Source organism: Notolepis coatsorum (assembly GCF_963971535.1).
Source record: "Notolepis coatsorum genome assembly, chromosome: 14".
NCBI classification, from domain to species: Eukaryota; Metazoa; Chordata; class Actinopteri; order Aulopiformes; family Paralepididae; genus Notolepis; species Notolepis coatsorum.
The window spans coordinates 1,447,728-1,473,579 of NC_140178.1; the positions used below are offsets into that span (position 1 = coordinate 1,447,728).

At 43.7% G+C, this 25,852-nt stretch overlaps 2 protein-coding genes across 5 annotated transcripts in view; one reads left to right on the plus strand and one right to left on the minus strand.

Annotated features, from left to right (window-relative positions):
- LOC311240755 (hemoglobin subunit beta-2-like) lies at positions 1-949 on the minus strand. Its single transcript, XM_084329333.1, has 3 exons — positions 786-949; positions 364-586; positions 1-218 (listed from the first exon to the last, which is right to left on the minus strand). The coding sequence occupies exons 1-3, from the start codon at positions 875-877 to the stop codon at positions 90-92; spliced, it is 444 nt and encodes a 147-aa protein (XP_084185459.1). The 5' UTR covers positions 878-949; the 3' UTR covers positions 1-89.
- A 2,357-nt stretch (positions 950-3,306) lies between these two features.
- Positions 3,307-25,852, plus strand: part of nprl3 (NPR3-like, GATOR1 complex subunit) — a 285,213-nt gene continuing 262,667 nt past the window's right edge. Inside the window, exons 1-4 of one of the 4 annotated variants that reach the window (XM_084329526.1) lie at positions 3,307-3,726; positions 7,181-7,250; positions 12,603-12,641; positions 17,778-17,910. In XM_084329526.1, coding sequence (XP_084185652.1) covers positions 3,534-3,726; positions 7,181-7,250; positions 12,603-12,641; positions 17,778-17,910 — 435 coding nt within the window. In that variant the 5' untranslated portion in view covers positions 3,307-3,533. Of the gene's footprint in view, positions 3,727-7,180; positions 7,251-12,602; positions 12,642-17,777; positions 17,911-18,284; positions 18,308-18,732; positions 18,758-25,852 lie in introns of those variants that run through there. The other 3 variants (XM_084329527.1, XM_084329529.1, XM_084329528.1) reach the window with 3 other exon arrangements.

Sequence of the window (25,852 nt, forward strand, 5' to 3'; positions counted from 1 at the left end):
TTTGTTTCTTGTTTCAAGATAGTTTTATTTTCTTTTGACAGAGGATAGGGACAAGATGGTGGTCCTCGGATGGCGCTCTGCTGTCTGGTCTAGTGGTACTGCTTTCCCAGGGCGGACACCACCACGCGCAAGAACTTCTGGAAAGCTCCCTGCACATCAGCGGTGAAGGCGGCTCCCAACTGGGCTGCGACGACGATGGTGAGACAGTCGGCCAGCAGCTGCACCACAAGAGGAGACGTTCAACCATTAGATTAGGCTGCAGCTTGTGAACAAAACACCCTACGCTGTTGGTCTAGTATAGGCCCACTTTGAGAAATGGCAGAATAATAATGCATGTATTTTGTGTAGAATTGCGTGTCTTACCCTGAAGTTATCAGGATCCACGTGCAGTTTCTCGGAGTGCAGAGCGCTCAACTCTTTATATGTCTCTGGGATGTTGTCCATGTTCTTCAGAGCGCGGTCCAGTCCGTGCAGCACGGTGGCTCCGTGTTTGGCGATCAGCGGGTTTCCGATAATGGCAGCGGCGTTGTAGAGGTTTCCAAAGCTGGTGAAATACCTCTGGGTCCAGGGATAGACGACCAGACACCTGGAGAACAGAGAGACACATGGATACATCGTTACATGGGACCAGTAAGCATTCGGTAGCTGAAGTAATGGAGTAACGAGTTGTTTTTGATGGGATAACTGTAATATTATCCAATGAACCACGTCTGGTTAGCTGTCTAATTCATTCTACAGGTGACACCTGTCTCTTTTAAAGGCAAGTACAGCAACAAACAGCTCACCTGGACAGAGCTGCAGCGCCTGTGGCTTCATAGTCCAAATGGGCGAAGAGCTTCTCGATGGTATCACGCTCAAAGGTTGTCCACTCAGCCATGTTGCCGACTGTTTTCTCTGCAAGAGTACTTTCTGAAACTGAAAGAGATGAGGACTTGTCTGGTATCGGCCTGTGTCTGTAACCGTTATTTAAAGGAACCCTTCTCCCCTCCCAGTCTGTGATTGGTCGCAGGAGGATTGTGGGCTGGTCCATCAAAATGCTACAGATCTTTAGATAATACAAGATAACGAGCAGAGAAAGTCTGCATGCTGTTGATTGGTTGTTTCTGTTGTTTCTAATGAATTCTATAATCTAGCAATTCACTGGCAACACAGTAATATGACTTAAACATTGTTGGACATTTTATCCATTTATATAGGTCTAAATATTCGATATTTGGAAGAAATATATATATATTTGTATTATTATTATTAGTGTGGGTGACCTGGCAAAGCCAGTCACACCACACTATTGAAATCCTTACTATTTATTCTTTATTTATTCCGCCGATTTTTATCAAAAAGTCCGGCTTGGTCCAACTCAAGTTTCAAGTTTCTTTAATAGTTGTCATACAGAAGTACAGAATACTTTTATACAAAATGCTTCTTTCTGTTACGCTCCAGAGACTGTGCTAGACAAAAGATAAGTATGAAATAAAATAGTATAGCATGTAAATAGAAGTAAAAATAGAAGTCACGTACGTAGCCACAGTGTTCACTGTTCAGTATAGACAGTATATGTACAATGTTCGATGCAGAATAGAAGTAACTGAGTTACCGTACAATATACAATATACTATGCAATATACTAATATACAATATACTATATAGTGCAAAGCAGAAATGGGATGAGGTACAATTTAGGTACAATTTACAGTAAGGTGTAATGAGGTATGGGTTGTAGTGCAAATCCTTTACCAATAAATATAAAGTGTGTTTAGGTGTCTAAAGTGTGTAGAGTGGGTGCTGCAGTGAGTTGTTTGTTTAAGTGAGTGTGTGCGTGTGGATGTGTGTGCTGTGAGTGTATTTGATGGTTGTTACATAGTGTTATTGTTCGTTGAGCAACCTGATGGCCTGGGGATAGAAGCTTCTTCTGAGCTTTTATTTTTTATTCTTTTTTTTTTTAGATTGTGTTTTTGGTCGATTTGTATTGGCTTTATTGGACAAGTACGGCAGAGAGGAAGAACGGGAGGAGAGACGGGGGCGAAGGTCGCCGGGCCGGGAGTCGAACCCGGGGTGGCCGCGTTGCACCGCAGTGCGTTGCCTGGTGCGCCACCCTGGCACCCTGATCTGAACATCGTTCATCTTGCCCCTGCCAACTAATAAAAAAAAGTAATTTTTTTTTTAACTATCATAACCCTGAATAGATCTTTATTTGTCATTGTTGGTACAACGAAGATTTGTTAGGAACATCACCACTGGCATACAAACATAAGATATAGCATGTGCAAAATAATAATGTCAATAATAATAGTAATATAGTAATAAAGTATCAATGTCCCAATGTCCTCAATATAACACATTGTCCCAAGTGCATTTAGTGCTTAATGCTACTAAAACAGCATGCAGGTCATATCATTCAGATATTCCTTTATTGATCCCCTTGGGGAAATTCTGGCATCATAGGGGGGGAGGGTACAGGTAAACAGTGTAAACAATATAATTAACTCTGAATATAACTGGCTGTACCCTAACTGGCTTGATATTAATAATAATAATAATTCATTTAATTTATATAGCGCTTCTCAATAACCCGAAGTCGCTGATATTAATATTAGTCATACGTAACGTTATAGTCCGTGCGGTTAAGATGTCTAGTGTGCTTATCTCATGTTCTATGACTGGCTGGTCCTTAAGGTCCAGTTTGCTCTGAACAGGGTGAATCTGCATTTTGTTATGACGCCCCTCCAGCTCATGGAATGAACTCCAACTGTCCTTAGAGCTGGAGATTCTCCCCTCTGTTGCAGAGTTTAAAACCTTGATCTCCAACCTTTGTCAATCAAGTTGTACGTGTTTTAATATATTTTCTATCCTTGCTTTTTGCCTCATCTTGTTGTCTTATTGTTATGATTTTATATGCTGTGTGCTTTTTATCTCTGTATGAACACTCGACGTGACTGTAAATGAGGGAAACCTCAGTCGCCTTTCGAGTTTAAATAAAGGTTTGAAATTAAATTAAATTAAATCTCCCATAGCAGAGCATTAGAACGCTGGTATCATTACGTAATGACCCGTTCCTAATTATAGATTCATGATTGACGTTGATAATGCCACTGTATGTCGTGTATGGGGGACCCTGATGTAAACAAGACGAAAGTCTTTCTCTGGTCTGCATCCCCTTAACAATTGTGTGTATTGAGCCGTACTGTATTGTACCCATTCTGCAATCTGTTAATAAAACTTTCAATCAATCAATCAATCAATCAAAGCGGAACCCTAGTCAGATTCCGCTGTTGTTGTGTCCGAACAGTATTCAGTGTAACACTAAACATGGAGGCTGTTGTTGATTTGTTCTCTCGACACTCGAGATGGTTTATTATTAAATACTGCTGCGTTCCTTTTCATCTTTGAGTTATAGCTTCATCATATTTTCATATAGCTATCGTCACAGCTGGTTAACGCGGCTGAGTGAAAGACGGAGACAACAGTTTCACACCGTGGTTGTATGCTATAATAACGTTAGCTGGCTGGCTAATAGCTAATAATACAGCATCACGATGTTAAATCCTTCCGCTGAGTCAGTTACTGATCGCAGATCGATGTACAAACAGTCTCAGAACAACATGTACAGAAGCGGTGAACAGACCAGCCCCATCAGCGTGATTCTGGTCAGCTCGGGGAGTCGGGGCAACAAGCTGCTGTTCCGGTACCCCTTTCAGAGGCTGGAGGAGGGGCCAGCCTCCCTCACTGGTGAGTATCGATTCATTGATTGATTGATTGATTGAACACTTTATGACCAGATTGCAGAATGGGTACAGTACAGTACGGCTCAATACACACAATTGTTAAGGGGATGCAGACCAGAGAAAGACTTTCGTCTTGTTTCCATCAGGGTCCCCCATTTTCAATTCATCATAACATACATGACATACATGAATGAATGAATGAATGAATGAATGAATGAATGAATGAATGAATGAAAACTTTATTTAACAGGTTGCAGAATGGGTACAATACAGTACGGCTCAATACATACAATTGTTAAGGGGATGCAGACCTGAGAAAGACGTTTGTCTTGTTTCCATCAGGGTCCCCCATTTTCAATTCATATAGACATTTATGACATACATAACATACATGACATTTATGGCATAGGGACATATAGGTATTTAGTACTGATACATTTGTGACATAGGCGGTATTCAAATATACAGTACTGTTACCCCTAGATCCTGACAGAGTATATACATATGATGGGGAGGGGTCTGTACATTAGGAGGGGGTGGGTGGGTGGGAGAGAAATATACATACGGCGGGGAGGGAATATATACATGCGGTGGGGAGGAGACTGTCTATTAGGAGGTGGTGGGGGTTTTGGGCATTTACGGTGGCCAATACAGATAGACAGTACTGCTACATCTATACATTTATGACATACCAGATCTACAAATACAGTACTGTTTGTGATACAAAAATAGTCTAAAAAAGAGAGTATATACATTTGACGTAGAAACTGTACATTGGAGGAGGTTGGGTAGGTGGGGTGGGGGAAACTGTACATTGGAATATCGACGAAACCATACTTGGTTCCAAGAAGAGGGTCTCGTGTATTATTGGGTTAGGACATTTACTGTACATTGGAGGGGGTTGGGTTGGGACATTTATAGGGGCCAGTTTCGAATTGCAGTCTCCCGTAGGTGCTCCTTGAGAGTGGTTTTGAAAGTGGGTAGTGAGTGATTCACATTCCTTTACAGCTTTGGGTAGGGCGTTCCCACGTGATAAACATGATAACAGTAGTCAGCGGCATGATTCAATCAGACGGTAGTAAATATTGATGATGGAGTGATGGACATACAAGCATACATACAAACTGTCCATGCAGTGTTTATTATTAAGAGTCAGACAGTCATTCTCCAGCAATTGGCAGCAGTCCGTGTCCGGTTGTGGAGCCTGATGGCTACTCTGCCATGAAGGACTGGCCGAGGCGGTTTGTGTTGTGTCGTGGGGGGGATCAAGTCAAGTCAAGAGTTTTATTTGTCACGGAATACAGGGCATACACAGTGAAATGCGGGTGGTCATGCCCGCAGAGATTGTGCAATAATACAAGTAATAAGAATAAGACATAACAGGTATAAAGTACATAAAGTTTAAAATGCATGGTAAAAGACATGCTAAGGTCCTGCGATAGTGCAATACACTGTTAAGCTACAGATGAGGCACTGGGTCTTATAATACTATACAATCTACAGTTATACTATATCCTTATGCTATCTTGCTATATCCATCTATTGCTATACAAGAACCACTCCCGTTCTTTATTTATTTATTTTATAAAGTAAAGTGACCTTTTCATTTTGTAAAGTGACCGTTTGGTGTGAGCGTGTGCAGCATGTGCGTGTGTGTGTGTTCGTGCTAAAGTGACTGTTAGTGTGAGCGTGTACACGTGTGTTGTGTGTGTGCTCATGTGTGCTTGTGTGTGGAGAGTTCAGTGTTCAAGACTCTGATGGCCTGGGGGAAGAAGCTGAGCCGAAGTCTCTCTGTCCTAGCGGATAAGTCTATGGCTGAACGTGCTTCTCATCCTGGCCACCACCTCTAGTTTGACCAGTTGGACTCCCACTGCAGAGCTAGCCTTCGTGCTTTGGTCAAAGTCTGTCCAAAGAGACTATATTTGCTCCTTTTGGTAGAGATGGTGATTAAAGATCACATGTTATATTTGCTCCTTTTGGTAGAGATTGAGATTAAAGGTCACATGTTATATTTGCTCCTTTTGGTAGAGATGGTGATTAACGGTCACATGCAAAAGAGATCTTGTATCTCAATGGGACTTCCTGGTTAAATAAAGGTTAAATAAAATGTTATATAGACTCCTTTTGGTAGAGATGGTTTTAAACACAGTTTGTAACACAGCAGGGTGGTTACAATAACACACAGTTTGTAACACAGCAGGGTGGTTACAATAACACACAGCTGCAGTGCCACGCTGCCGTCCCGGGTTCGACTCCCGGACCCGGAGACCTGTTCTGCATGATCTCCTGCCAACCATCCTCTCTGCCCTCTGCCTATCCCAAATAAAATGCCAAAAAACAAATCTTAAAAAAAGAAAAGAAAATGTTCATCGTTTTCTTGTTCGCCTAATAATGTTAACCTCATAGACCAAATAAATTAACGATAAAATAATAATATTAATAATAATAATACTGATCATCAGTATTGGGGAAGCTACTCTGAAAGCACAGTTTTAAAAGCTATCACACTGGAAGAAGTTGAACTACGGCAAAACCTCAACAGAAATATAGTTTGGTTGTTAACTAAAGCTACTTACAAAAAGTAGTTCAAACACAGTTGTCAGAGAGCAGAATATCTTCTCAGAGTTATTGTTTCTTCCTTTTACAGACATTAAATAGTTTGTAGTTCCAGTTGTTAACTCCACTTCAAAATAGCAGAAAAGTCATTAACTACAATCACTATGCACATTTGAATTTAATTAAACTACCAGCAAGCTACTGCAAAATGTAGTTAATCTACTAGTTTAATTACATGTAGTGAAACTGCTCCCCAACGCTGCTGATAATAATAATACTACTACTAATAATAATATTACGAATAGGATACAAGGAAATGATGAAAAATGTAAATAAAGGATGCAAATATTGAATGGACCGAAGGACCCATGCCACACTTTTTCTTTTCTCATCTGTTTTATTTGTATTTCTTGTTGATGAGTCTTTATAATTTTGTATGCTGAAATCATATGTATTGTCTATGTATGTTGTTGAAAAAAATGAAAATAAAAACTTAAGTTAAAAAATAATATATATATTATTACGAATAATAACAAGAAAAGGAATATTATTACTGTTGTTATTATTATTAACAACAATAATAATAATATTACAAACAATAACAAGAAAACTAATATTATTATTGTTATTATTTCCAATAATAATAATATTATGAATAATAATGATACAAATACTATTAATAATAATAATAATAATAATAATAATAATAATAATAATAATAATTAATAATAATAATAATAATAATAATAATAATAATAATAATAATAATAATAATAATAATAATAATAATAATAATAATAATAATAATAATAATAATAATAATAATAAGTGTTCAAGATGCAACACCTTGGTGGCCCGACTTGTTGAAATAAGTGTGTAATGGAATGTTTTGTGCTCACAAGGAAAACAGCGAAGTCCATATGCGCTGAACACCACGGGGGACGTTCTGGAGGACCAGGACGGGGATTCCAGGTACTGTTGGTATCTTTATCTCACAGAAACACAAGCCTATACTTGCATATCTGCGTCGACCATTTGAAGCTCTAGATTCATGCCCCCCATCCCCCCCCCCCCCCCCCCTGGCTCGAGAGATTAAGTGAAAAGGTTTTTCTCTAAATAGATCACTTGTCTAAAGAATCGTGACTACAGTCAGTATTGCAGTATAGTGTTGTCGACCCGCAGAGCAGCTCAGGGTCTGGTTCTGTACCAGGAGGGCAGCTTCCTCCCGGGGAGTCCGGCCCAAAGCACCTCCAAACAGGACACAATTAAAACACAGAGCAGATCCTTGGGGCTCCTGTTTGTAACATAAACTGTCACATTGCTGTTTTGTCGAGGAGTGGAATGTGCTGTCTCTCAACCAGACAGGAGAAAATCATATACGTACTCATGCAACCTTGAAATGAGCCCCCCCCCCCCCCCCCTAACATCCACTATCGGGGTCCTATGTCTGTAAAACACAAGTGTCCTCATTAACAACTGTCGTAATGTATGAGGTTTTATTGAGTCGGCTGTATTAAATTACAGGAAGTGTTCTGTCTGAACAGACGTGTCATGTTTTAAAGGAACACGCCAACAACATTATGGGAAATTAGCTGACCGTCTTCTAGACTCCAGAGAGAGAGACAAGAAGATGGATACTGAAGCTTTCTACTGAACGCACAGAGAGGACACTGGTATCTATCTATCTTGTCTCTCTGGAGCCAATACTGGACATGATGCCCATAATTTGGCGTGTTCCTTTAACTTCAGGAGTGGAAACTCTGAGGTTGGTTTTATCGGGTATCACAGTGGCTAAAAAAGCTGATAGCATCACGATGGTTCCAACCGGAAAAAATTTGCCGAAAGGTCTGGATTATTACATATCTCGTGTATATCTCATATTCTATCAAGAAATATCTACAGCAAGAATTTTGGGTCTCAATGAATCCAAAATGACATTGTGGTTAGAAGTGGTGGAGAAAATAAAAGCTAGCATATAATGGTAGTGTCTGGTTAGGAACAAGTTATAATGGTTGGATTATCCAATGGGGGGTCCGGGAGGGGGGGGGGGTACGAGCTGGAGCATATGTGTGTAGGTTTTTAGATAACAGGTATTAAGGGTATATCCTGTATAAGACAATTAACTAAATGGTGATTTCATTGGATGTGCACTGTTAATTAATGCTTGTATATCTTATCGTGTGTTGTCATGTTTGTTTATGTGTTTGTTTAAAAAATAATAAAAAAATAAAATACAAAAAAGAAGTGGAAACTCCACATGGTGCCTGTAGAGCAGCGGTCAGCTCACATGGTGTCTGTAGAGCAGCGGTCACCTCACATGGTGCCTGTAGAGCAGCGGTCACCTCACATGGTGCCTGTAGAGCAGCGGTCACCTCACATGGTGCCTGTAGAGCACCGGTCACCTCACATGGTGTCTGTAGAGCAGCGGTCACCTCACATGGTGTCTGTAGAGCACCGGTCACCTCACATGGTGCCTGTAGAGCACCGGTCACCTCACATGGTGTCTGTAGAGCAGCGGTCACCTCACATGGTGCCTGTAGAGCAGCGGTCAGCTCACATGGTGCCTGTAGAGCAGCGGTCACCTCACATGGTGTCTGTAGAGCAGCGGTCACCTCACATGGTGTCTGTAGAGCAGCGGTCAGCTCACATGGTGTCTGTAGAGCAGCGGTCAGCTCACATGGTGCCTGTAGAGCAGCGGTCACCTCACATGGTGCCTGTAGAGCAGCGGTCACCTCACATGGTGCCTGTAGAGCAGCGGTCACCTCACATGGTGCCTGTAGAGCAGCGGTCACCTCACATGGTGTCTGTAGAGCAGCGGTCACCTCACATGGTGTCTGTAGAGCAGCGGTCACTCCACATGGTGTCTGTAGAGCAGCGGTCACCTCACATGGTGTCTGTAGAGCAGCGGTCACCTCACATGGTGCCTGTAGAGCAGCGGTCACTCCACATGGTGCCTGTAGAGCAGCGGTCACCTCACATGGTGCCTGTAGAGCACCGGTCACCTCACATGGTGCCTGTAGAGCACCGGTCACCTCCGTCATTCATCAAGGAAGATACAGATGGCACTTCTCTTGGGCATCGGGGTAGTTGGTATACAATCAGCACTCACGCAACGCATCATTGTACTAACTAGCGCATTTGTCAGTTAACACTTTGAGTGCCAGCCATGAGAAATCTCATTATATCATGCCATGCGTTGAGTGCCAATGACGAGAAATCTCGTTATTTAATCGTTATTGCTTTTATTAGGGAGATATATCCATTAATTTTTCATCAATCTATCCACACGTTATCATTGGGACTGTCTATGAGCTCGAACAGGGAAAATACTGCCCCCTATCGTCTCCCGGATGGTAATGCACCCATTGGATTGGACTCAATTGAAATGCACGGAAAAAAAAGAAGAAAAAAAACGGAATCCACATTTTACTTCTCAGGCATGTAACCCGAGACGATCGGATTCATTGTGGACCCTCAGAACAGCGTGGATTATCTGTTTCGAGTACCTAACGTTGGATCAATAAACGCGATCGATATTTGGAATGGCGATCAGGAATTGGAATAATCTTTTTGCAGAACATCTGATGTGAGGTAAGGAATCTATGTTACCAGTCTTGGGGTAATCATATGTGTGTATGTGCGTGTATGACGTTAGCGCTGACCAGGTCATAGATAATCGATTTTCAGCCCGCTTCTCTAGCGTGCATAAGTACACATATAGGCCTACTGTCGATAATCTAGCGTTTATTTGAAAACGATTCATAAATAGGCCGAAAAATGACAACGTGTTTTGTGTATTCCACTAAAGAGCTATTATCACGGAATCTTTTTTTTTCTTCTAGTAATTTCCAAAAACTTCCGTTTTTCAAAACGGTATAAAACGGAAATGTACCGATGAAAAAACAATCCGTTTCGTACATGTTGACTGCAAGCAAGTCATTGATAAGCGACGGGCGTATTAGACACATAGCCATAATATAGAATATAGAAATAGCTCTGCGAAAATCATGAAATATCGGAAAATCAGTCCAAAAAGGCTGGCATTCAAGCGAGAAATAGTGCGCCCCCTGCTGGCACTCAATGTGTTAAGGGTACAATCATGTTGAATTGGAAGATACAGAAACCAAATTGTTTCTGCATGGACACCTGGATGAGGGATTTCATGGACCTGTTGACAACGGAACGAGCAGCTTCAACGCTCGCTGGACATGACCATGGAGAGGACGGCCCCTGGATCTCTATAAGGACATATCTGGAGAATAGTTATGACTGAATGTCATAACAAGTGTTTGATCTGCACCCCCCCCCCCCCCCCCCATTTGTTAGTGTGTTTTGTCTGTATTGTACTGTATTGTACTATGTTTGTGTGTTTTGTTTTGTCTGTATTGTACTGTATTTATGTTGAGCTGTTTTGTGTTTCAAACGTTTAATAATAATTATTAAAAAAAGAGTTGATTTGATCAGGGAGGGCGGGGCCGGTGTCATGGAGTGAAGACGCACATTCACAACCGCTCCCCTAACTTTTACAAACTAACACTTTTAATGACAAAAATTTGTATTGATGATTTCAGCAGTATAATATTTGTATGACAAACATGGCAGGCAAACAGACAAATAAGCGCAGTGCTTCGTCCACAATAGTCGACAAGGTACACCCTCAACCGCCGAGCACGCCGGAAGCTACACTGAGTGGCTCTAGCCTAGCTGCTTGAGGCGCACTTTGAGACTTACCGCCTAGCAGTAACACTTTGACACTTACCGCCTAGCAGTAACACTTTGACACTTACCGCCTAGCAGTAACACTTTGACACTTACCGCCTAGCAGTAACAGCCGAGATAAGAGCGGCCATACAGTCCATGGATAAGAAGGTAGAAATGCTTCACACGAAAACCATAGACAATACCAATGAGATTATCTCACTCACGAGGGAGGCTAGCTAGCAAGACCAACGTTTGCAACGTGTCGAGTTGGACCTAGCTATCGAGCTAGCCGAGCTAGCCAAGATTCAAGCTAGGCTCACCGAAGTTCAGTCTCGCAAAAGACGGAATAACATAAGAATTATCGGCCTACCAGAGGACACTGACCGACGCTACTATTCCCAGCCAGGCTAACTATCGTAGCCAAACAGGGGACGTTTTGTTGATAAAATATTATGCATTAGGGCTGACCGTCGATTTTTTTTGGAATTCGAAGCTTCGGGGGGCCGAGATTCGATTTTAATTTGAAGCTTCGAGATAAAAAAATGTAAATAATATTATTAAAAAGATATATGAGATATGAGGCTAAAGGCTAGTCACGTTATATCAAACGCCATTTCTGTTGTATATATACGAATGAAATAAAACAAACTGCTTAGCATCCGGACTATTACAGAGCATCTATGGATGAAATGGGGGCGGCGGGGGACGCCGATCAGTATTATTGATTAGCAATACAGTGTGCGTTCAAGTAGCCATTTTCACTGATCGATCACTTGCGTGTTACAACAAGCTCCAATCCGGCTATAATTTGGGTGAATAGTATCCTACCGTCAGCCCATGTGATAGCCGGCAGCATTTTGTCATTATACATCGGAATCTGGTAGATCGATATGTCCATTGGCTGATCATAAATCCCATTATTCCAGGCTGAAATCTGCGTTCCGTAAGGTGATCAAAGATGGAGGATGTTCGTTTGGGATCCAGGCTCATATGAAACGCCCACAGACAGTAACATTTTTTTCAATCGCCCTCAATGATACTGCAGTGGAGCGATGGCGCCCCTAAGAGGATCTGGCCGGTATTGCATGTTGCAGAAATCAAATATGCGGGTAGGTCCCCAGAGTCGATCGGGGACGTTAATACCGTTATTAATATGGAATAAAACAATAACAACTTGCCACGAGTTAATCTGCTCCACAACGGGTGGAATCGAAACACGAGTTAACTCGTGCTTGGGCGGCAAAGTGTTAAGATGCTTCTAAAAATAGATTCCCCTAAATAATTACCTGCACCACTCAAGTAATTAATGCCACTCCTCGATCTGGGGAGACGTTACTGGATCTGGGAGACGTTACTGGATCTGGGAGACGTTACTGGATCTGGGAGACGTTACTGGATCTGGGAGACATTACTCGTGCCCGTCCCTAAAAGTTGGATCACGCCCCTCTGGAACTGCGTACTAGTCGCCAAAGGAGCAGCGTTCAGGAAGGGCTGAGTGGCTCAGACTGTAGCGTTGTGCGTGTTCTCTTGTTTTTGATCTTCTCATGCATTCAGTCCAACTCTGTTGCATTTCCCCCTTTTCTGTTTGCTTCTTCTGTTTTTATGGCCCAAACCCCATGTCAGAGAACAAACTCCACTAACTGACGAACAGTTGGTAGCAGGGTAAGACAAGTCCTTCTAAACCACCTCTGCTTTGTTTTAGATCACCCCTGTCTTTATTTACCTTCCTCTCTTCTTCTTTTGTGTCCTGCGTGAACTCCCAATCTCCCAATCTCAGAAGGTCCTTCTACTCTTAAGTTGTGGTTTTGGGGGGAGATCAGCTATTCAGTTCAAAGCTGTAGCCTAATTCAAGTTTTAATGACCCCTCCCCCCCAACTAAATACAAAAAGATATATTATTTATATAAAAAAACTATAATTCAACCGTTAATCTTGACAAAAACAAAACATTGGACCTTATGCAAGAACAATCTCTCATATTTATCTTAAATTTACTCTTGAAGGAAGTGCGTACAAGGATTCAACATCAGATTCATTCTTAATCACGCTTGGCCTTGTGTAGCAGGGACGCCACCTGTTCCGTGCGTTTGCTATTAGCATAATTAATGCCCTACAAATACCATCCTAGGCCAGTTCTCGTATTTATTGCGTGCAAAGAAGAAGAGCGAGGAAGAGCAACTCCACATGAGCGGCTAAAGAATTGTCCGTCATGATATTTAAACTGAAATAAAGAGAAACAATGGTTGTTGACGTGATACCGGACTCCCAAGAGACGTATGTGCGAGTGTCGGTCGAGGCGGACAGGAGGAGGGTTCCGGACAGTATGGTCTCTGGACTGTATGGTCTCTCTCTGGACTGTATGGTCTCTGGACTGTATGGTCTCTGGACTGTATGGTCTCTCTCTGGACTGTATGGTCTCTGGACTGTATGGTCTCTCTCTGGACTGTATGGTCTCTGGACTGTATGGTCTCTGGACTGTATGGTATCTGGTCTCTGGACAGTATGGTCTCTGGACTGTATGGTCTCTCTGGACAGTATGGTCTCTGGACAGTATGGTCTCTCTGGACTGTATGGTCTCTGGACAGTATGGTCTCTGGACTGTATGGTCTCTGGACTGTATGGTCTCTGGACAGTATGGTCTCTGGACTGTATGGTCTCAGGACAGTATGGTCTCTGGACAGTATGGTCTCTGGACTGTATGGTCTCTGGACTGTATGGTCTCTGGACTGTATGGTCTCTCTGGACTGTATGGTCTCTGGACAGTATGGTCTCTGGACTGTATGGTCTCTGGACTGTATGGACTGTATGGTCTCTGGACTGTATGGACTGTATGGTCTCTGGACTGTATGGACTGTATGGTCTCTGGACTGTATGGACTGTATGGTCTCTGGACTGTATGGACTTGGACTGTATGGTCTCTGGACTGTATGGACTGTATGGTCTCTGGACTGTGTGGTCTTTGGTAGGGAATCAGGGATGCACCGATCCGATATTGATATCGGCCCAGATATCACTAAAATAGCTGGATCGGGTATTGGTAAAAAAAAATAAAAATGATCCCACATCCCAGTCTCTTCCACACAGTGAGGCATACAGTTTATTAATTGAACAATGGGTATTTACATTTACATTTAGTCATTTAGCTGACTCTTTTATCCAAAGCGACTTACAAGTTCTGTACGACAAGTCATCAGGAAGGAAGGGCACAACTCTTATCAGCTGAGTAACAATGTTCATCAAAGTGTTGGGTGCTACAGTGTAGGTTAGTATATTAGGATGACAGTAAGGTTAGTTAGGGTTAGAATTTTTATTATAATTTCTTTAAAATTTCAGATAATAGTATCGGATCGGGGGCGCCCTGGTGGCGCACCACGTTAGTGCATCGCACACCTACGTGGCCGTCCCGGGTTGGCTTCCCGCTCCCGGTGACATTTGTCGCATGTCTTCCCCGCCTCTTCTCCCGTTCATCCTCTCCTCATCTGTCGGTCATGTCTGACCATGAAGAGCAATAAATGCTAAAAAATGTATCTTTAAAAAAAAAATATTGTATCTGATCGGTATCGGGACTGAAAAAGTCGGATCGGTGCATCCCTAGTCTTTGGACAGTATGGTAATTCGTCACAGTGGTGACAGCCGACCTACAGCTCCCTCTGCATCTCTGATGGTGATCTAAAATCAAGCACCCTTTAGTCCCTTCATCATTATGGATCTAAGCCCATTAATAACTACATTATTCCTATTTCATTTGTTTAATCTAAATGCAGTATTTGTATTCATTATGTCTTATGTGTATTGATACATCTTTTTTAAGTTCACCAATATTAACCCTTTCACTGCCACACGACAGAAGGAGCTAATGATGCTAATGATGGAGCATCGCCGTAGGTTGTGTGATAGTAAAGGGCTAACCTTCTGTATTGTCACAGTGAAAGGGTTAACAGGAGTCTCTCCACACATAATGCAGGTGATTTATGGACTTCCACTCTTTATAAAAACACGGTTGAGTGGCGGGACGCGAGGTGTGCAGCACTCTTAAATCTGGACCGTACCATCTAACAAATCTAAAATCACGGAAACGTCCAGATCATACCTGTGTGCGTATACACGGTTCTTGCATGAGGCCCATTCTTTGGTGGGGTTAAGAGATTGTTTGGTAACTCTTTAAATTACAGGCCATTAGATACATAGTAATGACTGGTAATTAATATGTAAGGATTGGTAATTACTAAGTAATATGTAAAAAAGCTGTAATTGCCAGTAATGTTGTTGTATTTAAACTGGTAATTAAATACTAAAAAGGTAAAAATGCTTGTTATCACCCATAATTTTTTTGTAATGTCTGGTAATTAATAGTTAATGTAGAAGTGAGAACAGTTTTAGCCAGTAATTGTATTGGAAATAATATTTAATATCTAAGATCTACAGTTTCCATGGACTAGTTTACAAATAACAACACCTTGGTAATGATCTTGTAATGACTCTGCCCTGGCCTGTAACATGTAGAGGCCATGTTTCCACAGAGGATCCCAGTAATGTCAGCGTCTGCATAGGGAGGTGTAGTGGTTACTTCCTGGTCTATAGGGAGGTGTAGTGGTTACTTCCTGGTCTATAGGGAGGTGTAGTGGTTACTTCCTGGTCTATAGGGAGGTGTAGTGGTTACTTCCTGGTCTATAGGGAGGTGTAGTGGTTACTTCCTGGTCTATAGGGAGGTGTAGTGGTTACTTCCTGGTCTATAGGGAGGTGTAGTGGTTACTTCCTGGTCTATAGGGAGGTGTAGTGGTTACTTCCTGGTCTATAGGGAGGTGTAGTGGTTACTTCCTGGTCTATAGGGAGGTGTAGTGGTTACTTCCTGGTCTATAGGGAGGTGTAGTGGTTACTTCCTGGTCTATAGGGAGGTGTAGTGGTTACTTCCTGGTCTATAGGGAGGTGTAGTGGTTACTTCCTGGTCTATAGGGAGGTGTAGTGGTTACTTCCTGGTCTATAGGGAGGTGTAGTGGTTACTTCCTGGTCTATAGGGAGGTGTAGTGGTTACTTCCTGGTCTATAGGGAGGTGTAGTGGTTATTGCCGTTTCCGGCCGGTCCACCATCTTGAAAACGCAATGTAATTCCCCATTAACCATTTCTAAATTGTCTCGTTTAAAACAAATAAAGCAGGAACATTTGCATGGTGTACCTTTCTGTGCATATTATTTATCCACAATCTATAGCTCAACATGAAAATATATAATATTTGTGCAAAAATGGAAAGCTTTTCAATGTTCATGAGGCATAATTGTTACAATAGCCAATAATCCATTTTCCAAATGATAAATCCCTATAGGGGTGGACCTCGCGGGCGCTCCAGAGTGACGTCTAGACTACACCTCCCTATACGGGTGGACCTCGCAGGCGCTCCAGAGTGACGTCAGACTACACCTCCCTATAGGGGTGGACCTCGCGGGCGCTCCAGAGTGACGTCAGACTACACCTCCCTATAGGGGTGGACCTCGCGGGCGCTCCAGAGTGACGTCAGACTGCACCTCCCTATAGGGGTGGACCTCGCGGGCGCTCCAGAGTGACGTCAGACTACACCTCCCTATAGGGGTGGACCTCGCGGGCGCTCCAGAGTGACGTCAGACTACACCTCCCTATAGGGGTGGACCTCGCAGGCGGTCCAAAGCGACGTCAGACTACACCTCCCTATAGGGGTGGACCTCGCAGGCGGTCCAAAGCGACGTCAGACTACACCTCCCTATAGGGGTGGACCTCGCGGGCGGTCCAGAGTGACGTCAGACTACACCTCCCTATAGGGGTGGACCTCGCGGGCGCTCCAGAGTGACGTCAGACTACACCTCCCTATAGGGGTGGACCTCGCGGGCGGTCCAGAGTGACGTCAGACTACACCTCCCTATAGGGGTGGACCTCGCAGGCGGTCCAAAGCGACGTCAGACTACACCTCCCTATAGGGGTGGACCTCGCGGGCGGTCCAGAGTGACGTCAGACTACACCTCCCTATAGGGGTGGACCTCGCGGGCGCTCCAGAGTGACGTCAGACTACACCTCCCTATAGGGGTGGACCTCGCGGGCGGTCCAGAGTGACGTCAGACTACACCTCCCTATAGGGGTGGACCTCGCGGGCGCTCCAGAGTGACGTCAGACTACACCTCCCTATAAAGACACAGTAACAACAATACAATTTAAACAACCTATTACTGGACATTACAATACAATTACCGGTAAGACAAATTTGTACCTGTTCATTACTTAGTAATTACAACAAAGTTACTCGTGATTACAGCTTTTCTACTCGCACGTTATTTAGTAGTTAGCAGTCATTACTTGGTAATGTGTAATTAATGGTAATTTAAAGTGTTTCTGACTATTTCCTTTTCTTTGGAAGCCTTGATGTATCCCTTGGATCTGGCCTGCAGCATGAGCTACAAACCAGCATGTTCCCCTCCCCTCACCTCCTCTCCACGACCTCCACCTCCTCTCCACGACCTTCACCTCCTCTCCACGACCTTCACCTCCTCTCCACGACCTTCACCGTTTCCTGCCAGGAGGGGGGAGGGGGGCGGGGCTATTCTCCTCTTCTCCGTTTCAATTAGTCACACAAACCTTTCCTCAAACTCTTGATCGGTGAATCACGTTGGCCGGGCTGATCCATCTGATTGACTCAATCCTTCTTCTTATATAGACGGGAATCTTGAAATATAATTAAAGTGAGCTAATTTGAATTTCTCTGACTTCCCGACTTGTGTCCCCCCCCCCCCCTCCTGCTCTGCTCACGCGGTGTTCTCTTCTCCGCTCACTCGTTCAGGTTCTCCGACATCATCCTCGCCACCATCCTGGCCACCAAGTCAGACATGTGCGGCAAGAAGTTTGAGTTGAAGATCGACAACGTGCGCTTTGTGGGTCATCCTGCCCTCCTGCAGCACCCCCACAGCATCCAGGTGAGTTAACACCCTGCCCTCCTGCAGCACCCCCACAGCATCCAGGTGAGTTAACACCCTGCCCTCCTGCAGCACCCCCACAGCATCCAGGTGAGTTAACATCCTGCCCTCCTGCAGCACCCCCACAGCATCCAGGTGAGTTAACACCCTGCCCTCCTGCAGCACCCCCACAGCATCCAGGTGAGTTAACACCCTGCCCTCCTGCAGCACCCCCACAGCATCCAGGTGAGTTAATTACCCTCCTGCAGCACCCCCACAGCATCCAGGTGAGTTAACACCCTGCCCTCCTGCAGCACCCCCACAGCATCCAGGTGAGTTAACACCCTGCCCTCCTGCAGCACCCCCACAGCATCCAGGTGAGTTCATTACCCTCCTTCAGCACCCCCACAGCATCCAGGTGAGTTAACACCCTGCCCTCCTGCAGCACCCCCACAGCATCCAGGTGAGTTAACACCCTGCCCTCCTGCAGCACCCCCACAGCATCCAGGTGAGTTAACACCCTGCCCTCCTGCAGCACCCCCACAGCATCCAGGTGAGTTAACACCCTGCCCTCCTGCAGCACCCCCACAGCATCCAGGTGAGTTAACACCCTGCCCTCCTGCAGCACCCCCACAGCATCCAGGTGAGTTAACACCCTGCCCTCCTGCAGCACCCCCACAGCATCCAGGTGAGTTAACACCCTGCCCTCCTGCAGCACCCCCACAGCATCCAGGTGAGTTAACACCCTGCCCTCCTGCAGCACCCCCACAGCATCCAGGTGAGTTAACACCCTGCCCTCCTGCAGCACCCCCACAGCATCCAGGTGAGTTAACACCCTGCCCTCCTGCAGCACCCCCACAGCATCCAGGTGAGTTAATTACACCATGCAGTGTTTATTATTAACTCAATGGACGCCAAACCCGAGAAAAGTCGGGTTTTCATCGTTAATTTCTTTTATTCGATATTTCCATTCATTATCCATCCAGGGAGCCTGGTGTTATCATAGTGAATGAGTCTGAGATCGCAAAAGTGCAATACCGGCCGTATCCTACCAGGCGGCGGTATCGAGCACCCTTTGAAACCTTGTGTCTTGGGCTGTGCGTCGATTATATGGGTCCGGGCTATTTTTCTCCGGGCAAGACGAGCGGTTATAACGCTCGGATTGAGAAGAATCAATTACTCCCGATCCATGTTGTGTGGTGGATTATGTTGGCGACACGATGGACATCAATACTTGGAATGGCGATCAGATAATTGGAATATTCTTTTTGGGGTACATCCTAGTCAAGGTAAGGGCTATATGATATCAATCCTGCGTTGATCCAAGAATGTCTTCATTGCGATCCGAGCATATGTGTGTAACGTTAGTGAGCAACGTATTCCGTTGGTGACGATTAGGGCTGCAACGATTAGTTGACATAATCGACGACGTCGATTATAAAAAATCGTCGACGAGAAATTGTTGCGTCGATTAGTCATTAAAAAAAAAAAAAAAAAAAAAATTATTTAATTTTTTTTTTTTTTTTTTTTTTTTTTGTGTGCGCTACCTATCTTTGTGAGAGTGGCTTCTCAGGGTTCCAGACAACATCATAACATGCTGATCCCATAGCAAATTTTGGACATTGAAAACATTGTTCCCCTGCAGGAGATGATGATCAGACTAGACACACAATACATTACACACGCACTCCTCTCACTCACACACAGCGATCAGAGTAAGACACACACATACACACTCCTCTCACTCACACACAGCGATCAGAGTAAGACACACACATACACACTCCTCTCACTCACACACAGCGATCAGAGTAAGACACACACATTCACACTCCTCTCTCTCACACACAGCGATCAGAGTAAGACACACACACATTCACACTCCTCTCACTCACACACAGCGATCAGAGTAAGACACACACACATTCACACTCCTCTCACTCACACACAGCGATCAGAGTAAGACACACACACATTCACACTCCTCTCTCTCACACACAGCGATCAGAGTAAGACACACACACATTCACACTCCTCTCACTCACACACAGCGATCAGAGTAAGACACACACACATACACAAATTACACAGTACACACCTCTCACTCACACAGCGATCAGAGTAAGACACACACAAATTACACAGTACACACACTCCTCTCACTCACACAGCGATCAGAGTAAGACACACACACATACACACACACAAGGACTCCTCTCACACACAGCAAACAAAAGTTATTTAAAGTACACTTCCACTTTAATTTGTATTATTTAATTTATTTATCTTGTTATGAGTGATTGCTGTATTGTTCTTTAAATACATTTTCATTTAAAGTGGCTTAAAGATCCAAATTCAAATGTTTCATGAGTCATTATTTTAATTTGCTATGGGATCATCATGTTATGATGTTGTTGTTTGGTCCTGACAAGAGTCTCAAAGTCTGGGGTGATGGTAGACAAGCAACTCTGAGGTCATGCTCAATGTCCAATCTGTTCCTCTGCTCTGTCTTCAGCTGGACCACAGCTGAGAAGCCACTTTCACAAAGATAGGTAATAAAAAAAAAAAAAAAAAAAAAAATCATTTTTTTGTTGTTGTTTACATTGGTTTTCGATTAGTCGACTAATCGAAAAAATAATCGGCAGATTAGTCGACTACCAAATTAGTCATTAGTTGCAGCCCTAGTGACGATCAAAGCATCAAAAAACGACCCCCCCCCCCACCCTTTCATGCATTCATGATGGAACATAATACCCGTTGCGGTCTAGGAATTACCCCAGACCGCTCTAAAACCATACTTATATTCACCACGGTATAAAACGGGAATGTATCGATGAAAGAATTATTTCTTTTTCACATATTGAACGATAGATACTCTATGTCAAATGGGCCATAGTATTGTATCCATAGCTATAATATAGAATATAGTTATAGCCCTGCAAACACCGCCACGTATTCCTATACTTGAGAGCGCTGGCCTTTTAACCACACATCACGCATATCGCTCCGGCGCTGATTGAGTTAAGAGTCAGATAGTCCTAACAGTGTTTATTATTAACACATCCACCGCCGGAAACGCTTTAAAGCGTTATTGCCCGCCATGCGTTGACCGCCAGACCTCGCTGTACAGCGTTATTGAGATCAATATTTAATTTTTTCGCCATGGCATTCATAATTCGTATATACACCCGCAACGCTGCAGCTGGACCCTAAAGGTGAAGGCAACGACGGCTCAATACCGCCGCCTGGTGGATGGTCGGGGGAGTTACACTCGCCGACAGGATATGGGGGCTGTGCGTCGATTAAATTCATCCGGCCGTCAGATATTGTTGCATGACTACCGACAGACACAATGTACATAATGGATCGCTTTCTAAACGTAATAATCGATATGATTTCGGCGTTTATTGCGACATACAAACCGGAAATGGACCTAGGCGATCGACGTCCTATACTTGGGATCTTTCACCGCCAGTCTCTTTGACCCACGGTAAGAGGACGCTAACGTTATTTTCAACCCAATTGTGAGTTTCCTTGTTTGCAAACCATCTGATCAATATATCCACCCATACTACATAAAGCAGTTACTGATGATCGGGGAATTATAAACGACCCCCCCCCCTTTCCTCCACGCATGATGAAGCATAACGTATCGTATACCGATCATATACAGTTTAATTTTTTAGTATAGCGTGTATAGGGAAGAAACGCCAATTGATAATCTATATATGCGTTTAGGCCTATAACTCACGTTCTATGAATTACTGCAGAAAACGATAAAAACATACTTATATTCTAGAAGGTATTTTTGTATGAATGTATGAATGAAAAAGTATAACGTTCCCACATCCTGAACGATAGATAATCGATGTTGAATGGGCCATAGTAATGTCAATATAGCAATACAATTTAAAAAGTTATAGCCCTGCAAAGAAGGTGAGCCACTCCATAGACTTATAGCGCTGGCAGAGAGGGTACAGCGATGGGTACAATGCCCGGCGGGCAATGTGTTAAGAGTCAGATAATCCTAACAGTGTTTATTATTCATTAATGAATGAATGAATTACTTTATTTGACAATATATAAAATAACATGTGACAGAAAGCACAGTCAGGAGATACTGCCAAGGATGAAACACAAAAAAGCTCAGAGCTTATTTCCATTGTGGTCCTTGTAGGGGGGTGGGGGGGGGGATGACATGCTTAGACATGCATCATACAAACATGACATCACAACACATCACATATACCATTTACCATTTATATACATAACAGACACATAAACATGCAAGGGTGCCTTTTTGCTGAGTGTCTAGGTTAAGTATAGTCCCTTTTGAGCCATGTCTTCAGGCTGGACTTGAATCTAACAGCATTGACTACGATTTTCAGGTCACTGGGCAGACTGTTCCAAAAGACAGCTGCTGAATACAGAAATGACTCCTTCCCCATACAGCTCCTGAATCTGACTGGCACAAAGTCAGTTGAGCTGCGCCTACGCTTAAGAGTCAGACAGTCTTAACAGTGTTTATAATTAAGAGTCAGATAGTCCTAACAGTGTTTATTATTAAGAGTCAGACAGTCCTAACAGTGTTTATTATTAAGAGTCAGACAGTCCTAACAGTGTTTATTATTAAGAGTCAGATAGTCCTAACTGTTGTGAAGGGCCAGATTAAACCGAATATATATATTTATTTATATATATATATTTAATTGTATTTGTATATTCTCTAATATTCCCTGATATCCCTTGTATATTCCTTGTACAATATGCATTGAATATCCATTCTAGCCTACTGAACATCCCATAATAGTCTCCATTCTACTATTGGTCGAGACCTTGGTGCCAGGCTGCCATACCCCCCAGACCCAGTTCAAACGTACCGCTCAACATGTACGAACAAGTCCTAGTTCCGCGTAGGAATCTGGCTACCGCACCACTAATGGGACTATTTGTTCATAGTGCGTATATATACTGCGCTACTAAAGTAGGACTTCCTTTTCAGTCCAGTTTCTTACCCTCCAATAGAGTCACAGACGTAAAGCCTCCCCGCGACGCCACATGTGGGAGTAAGGCCAAGTTCGCCTACCATCGGTATTGAGACATCGTGTATATTAATATTTGAATAGTCATATTTGGCACTATATCGTCGAGTTGGACGTAGTCTATTAAGCTAATAATAGTCTGTTAATATATAGTGCTTCGTGCGGTGAGAATACTACCGTAGTCAGTACCCCATCGTTTCGGGCAGAGAACTGGCTGCTTATCCAGGGTGGTTGACCCCACGTGAAGCTGCACCCGAGGAGCCCCAGAGCCGACGAGCGAGTGGACCTGTATACCGGATTATTCTACCGACGACAGCCCGCCTTCCCAGGCACGGATTATGCTTTGTATACGTTGATTATTCCATGGATAAAGACCCCCGACACTGCCGTGTGTTGGAACCCCCCCCCCTGGAGAGGACGAAAGGTGAGGAGACGCTCTGCAAGACGAGGTCGCTTCACGTCTCTCCTCCGTGGACCGGAGGACGCCGGCCCACAAAGAGTCCACCTGCTTTCATCTGTGGTCCAAGGATCGCCGGCGCATTGAACGGCACTACAGTGGGTTCACCTGGGATACCCTTGGCCGGATGAGGCAGCCGGATTCTACCCCCCCCCCCCTTCCTACTCCTGTCGGCTTACAAGCGACCGGATTAACCCCCCCTAGTGTATCCAGCCTATAATCATTAAAGTATCATTGCTGTTATTCCTTAAACTATTCCAGGTCGTATATGTACCACCTGCGCCTTCAGAGATTGGACATTCTCTATTGATATACCGACGAATACTCTTGCCATAAAAGTGCATACTAATTCCCATTCATAAATGTGATTGATTTGATTAAGTGCTTGCTCTACACACCATCGCTGTGTAGAAATAAAGACCTATTTCTAAATTCGTACATTTGTGTTGGATCCGTTTCATCTACGTGACAGTGTTCATCATAATATATTTATGCCGAGTACTGGGTGGCCGAATATTAAGTACAAAGGTAGTGGTAGTAAGTATCATATCTAGTAATACAGTCAGGGAATTGTACCCCTCAGTTACACTAACAGTGTTTATTATTAAGAGTCAGACAGTCCTAACAGTGTTTATTATTAAGAGTCAGACAGTCCTAACAGTGTTTATTATTAAGAGTCAGACAGTCCTAACAGTGTTTATTATTAAGAGTCAGACAGTCCTAACAGTGTTTATTATTAAGAGTCAGACAGTCCTAACAGTGTTTATTATTAAGAGTCAGACAGTCCTAACAGTGTTTATTATTAAGAGTCAGACAGTCCTAACAGTGTTTATTATTAAGAGTCAGATAGTCCGAACAGTGTTTGTTATTAAGAGTCAGATAGTCCTAACAGTGTTTATTATTAAGAGTCAGACAGTCCTAACTGTAACTGAGGGGTACAATTCCCTGACTGTATTACTAGATATGATACTTACTACCACTACCTTTGTACTTAATATTCGGCCACCCAGTACACGGCATAAATATATTATGATGAACACTGTCACGTAGATGAAACGGATCCAACACAAATGTACGAATTAGAAATAGGTCTTTATTTCTACACAGCGATGGTGTGTAGAGCAAGCACTTAATCAAATCAATCACATTTATGAATGGAAATTAGTATGCACTTTTATGGCAAGAGTATTCGTCGGTATATCAATAGAGAATGTCCAATCTCTGAAGGCGCAGGTGGTACATATACGACCTGGAATAGTTTAAGGAATAACAGCAATGATACTTTAATGATTATATACTGGATACGCTAGGGGGGGTTAATCCGGTCGCTTGTAAGCCGACAGGAGTAGGAGGGGGGGGGGGTAGAATCCGGCTGCCTCATCCGGCCAAGGGTATCCCAGGTGAACCCACTGTAGTGCCGTTCAATGCGCCGGCGATCCTTGGACCACAGATGAAAGCAGGTGGACTCTTTGTGGGCCGGCTCTCTCCGGTCCACGGGGGAGAGACGTGAAGCGACCTCGTCTTGCAGAGCGTCTCCTCACCTTGCGTCCTCTCCAGGGGGGGGGGTTCCAACACACGGCAGTGTCGGGGGTCTTTATCCATGGAATAATCAAAGTATACAAAGCATAATCCGTGCCTGGGAAGGCGGGCTGTCGTCGGTAGAATAATCCGGTATACAGGTCCACTCGCTCGTCGGCTCTGGGGCTCCTCGGGTGCAGCTTCACGTGGGGTCAACCACCCTGGATAAGCAGCCAGTTCTCTGCCCGAAACGATGGGGTAGTGACTACGGTAGTATTCTCACCGCACGAAGCACTATATATTAACAGACTATTATTAGCTTAATAGACTACGTCCAACTCGACGATATAGTGCCAAATATGACTATTCAAATATTAATATACACGATGTCTCAATACCGATGGTAGGCGAACTTGGCCTTACTCCCACACGTGGCGTCGCGGGGAGGCTTTACGTCTGTGACTCTATTGGAGGGTAAGAAACTGGACTGAAAAGAAAGTCCTACTTTAGTAGCGCAGTATATATACGCACTATGAACAAATAGTCCCATTAGTGGTGCGGTAGCCAGATTCCTACGCGGAACTAGGACTTGTTCGTACATGTGGAGCGGTACGTTTGAACTGGGTCTGAGGGGTATGGCAGCCTGGCACCAAGGTCTCGACCAATAGTAGAATGGAGACTATTATGGGATGTTCAGTAGGCTAGAATGGATATTCAATGCATATTGTACAAGGAATATACAAGGGATATCAGGGAATATTAGAGAATATACAAATACAATTAAATATATATATATAAATAAATATATATATTCGGTTTAATCTGGCCCTTCACAACAGCCACCCCCTGATTGGTCCCAGACCTAATCAGTTAAACAGAGACAGATTAATCGCGTTGTCTATTTACACATAAGGGTTTGCTGTAGGGGTCAGTCAACTTCACAAAG

What these genes read in the sequence shown, in the direction of transcription:
- LOC311240755 (XM_084329333.1), bottom strand. Translation starts at nt 877, where the DNA reads ATGGCTGAGTGGACAACCTTTGAGCGTGATACCATCGAGAAGCTCTTC. An exon ending in GGCGCTGCAGCTCTGTCCAG is followed by an intron (nt 587 to 785) that starts GTGAGCTGTTTG and finishes TCTGTTCTCCAG; the next exon opens with GTGTCTGGTCGTCTATCCCT. An exon ending in TGGATCCTGATAACTTCAGG is followed by an intron (nt 219 to 363) that starts GTAAGACACGCA and finishes CTTGTGGTGCAG; the next exon opens with CTGCTGGCCGACTGTCTCAC.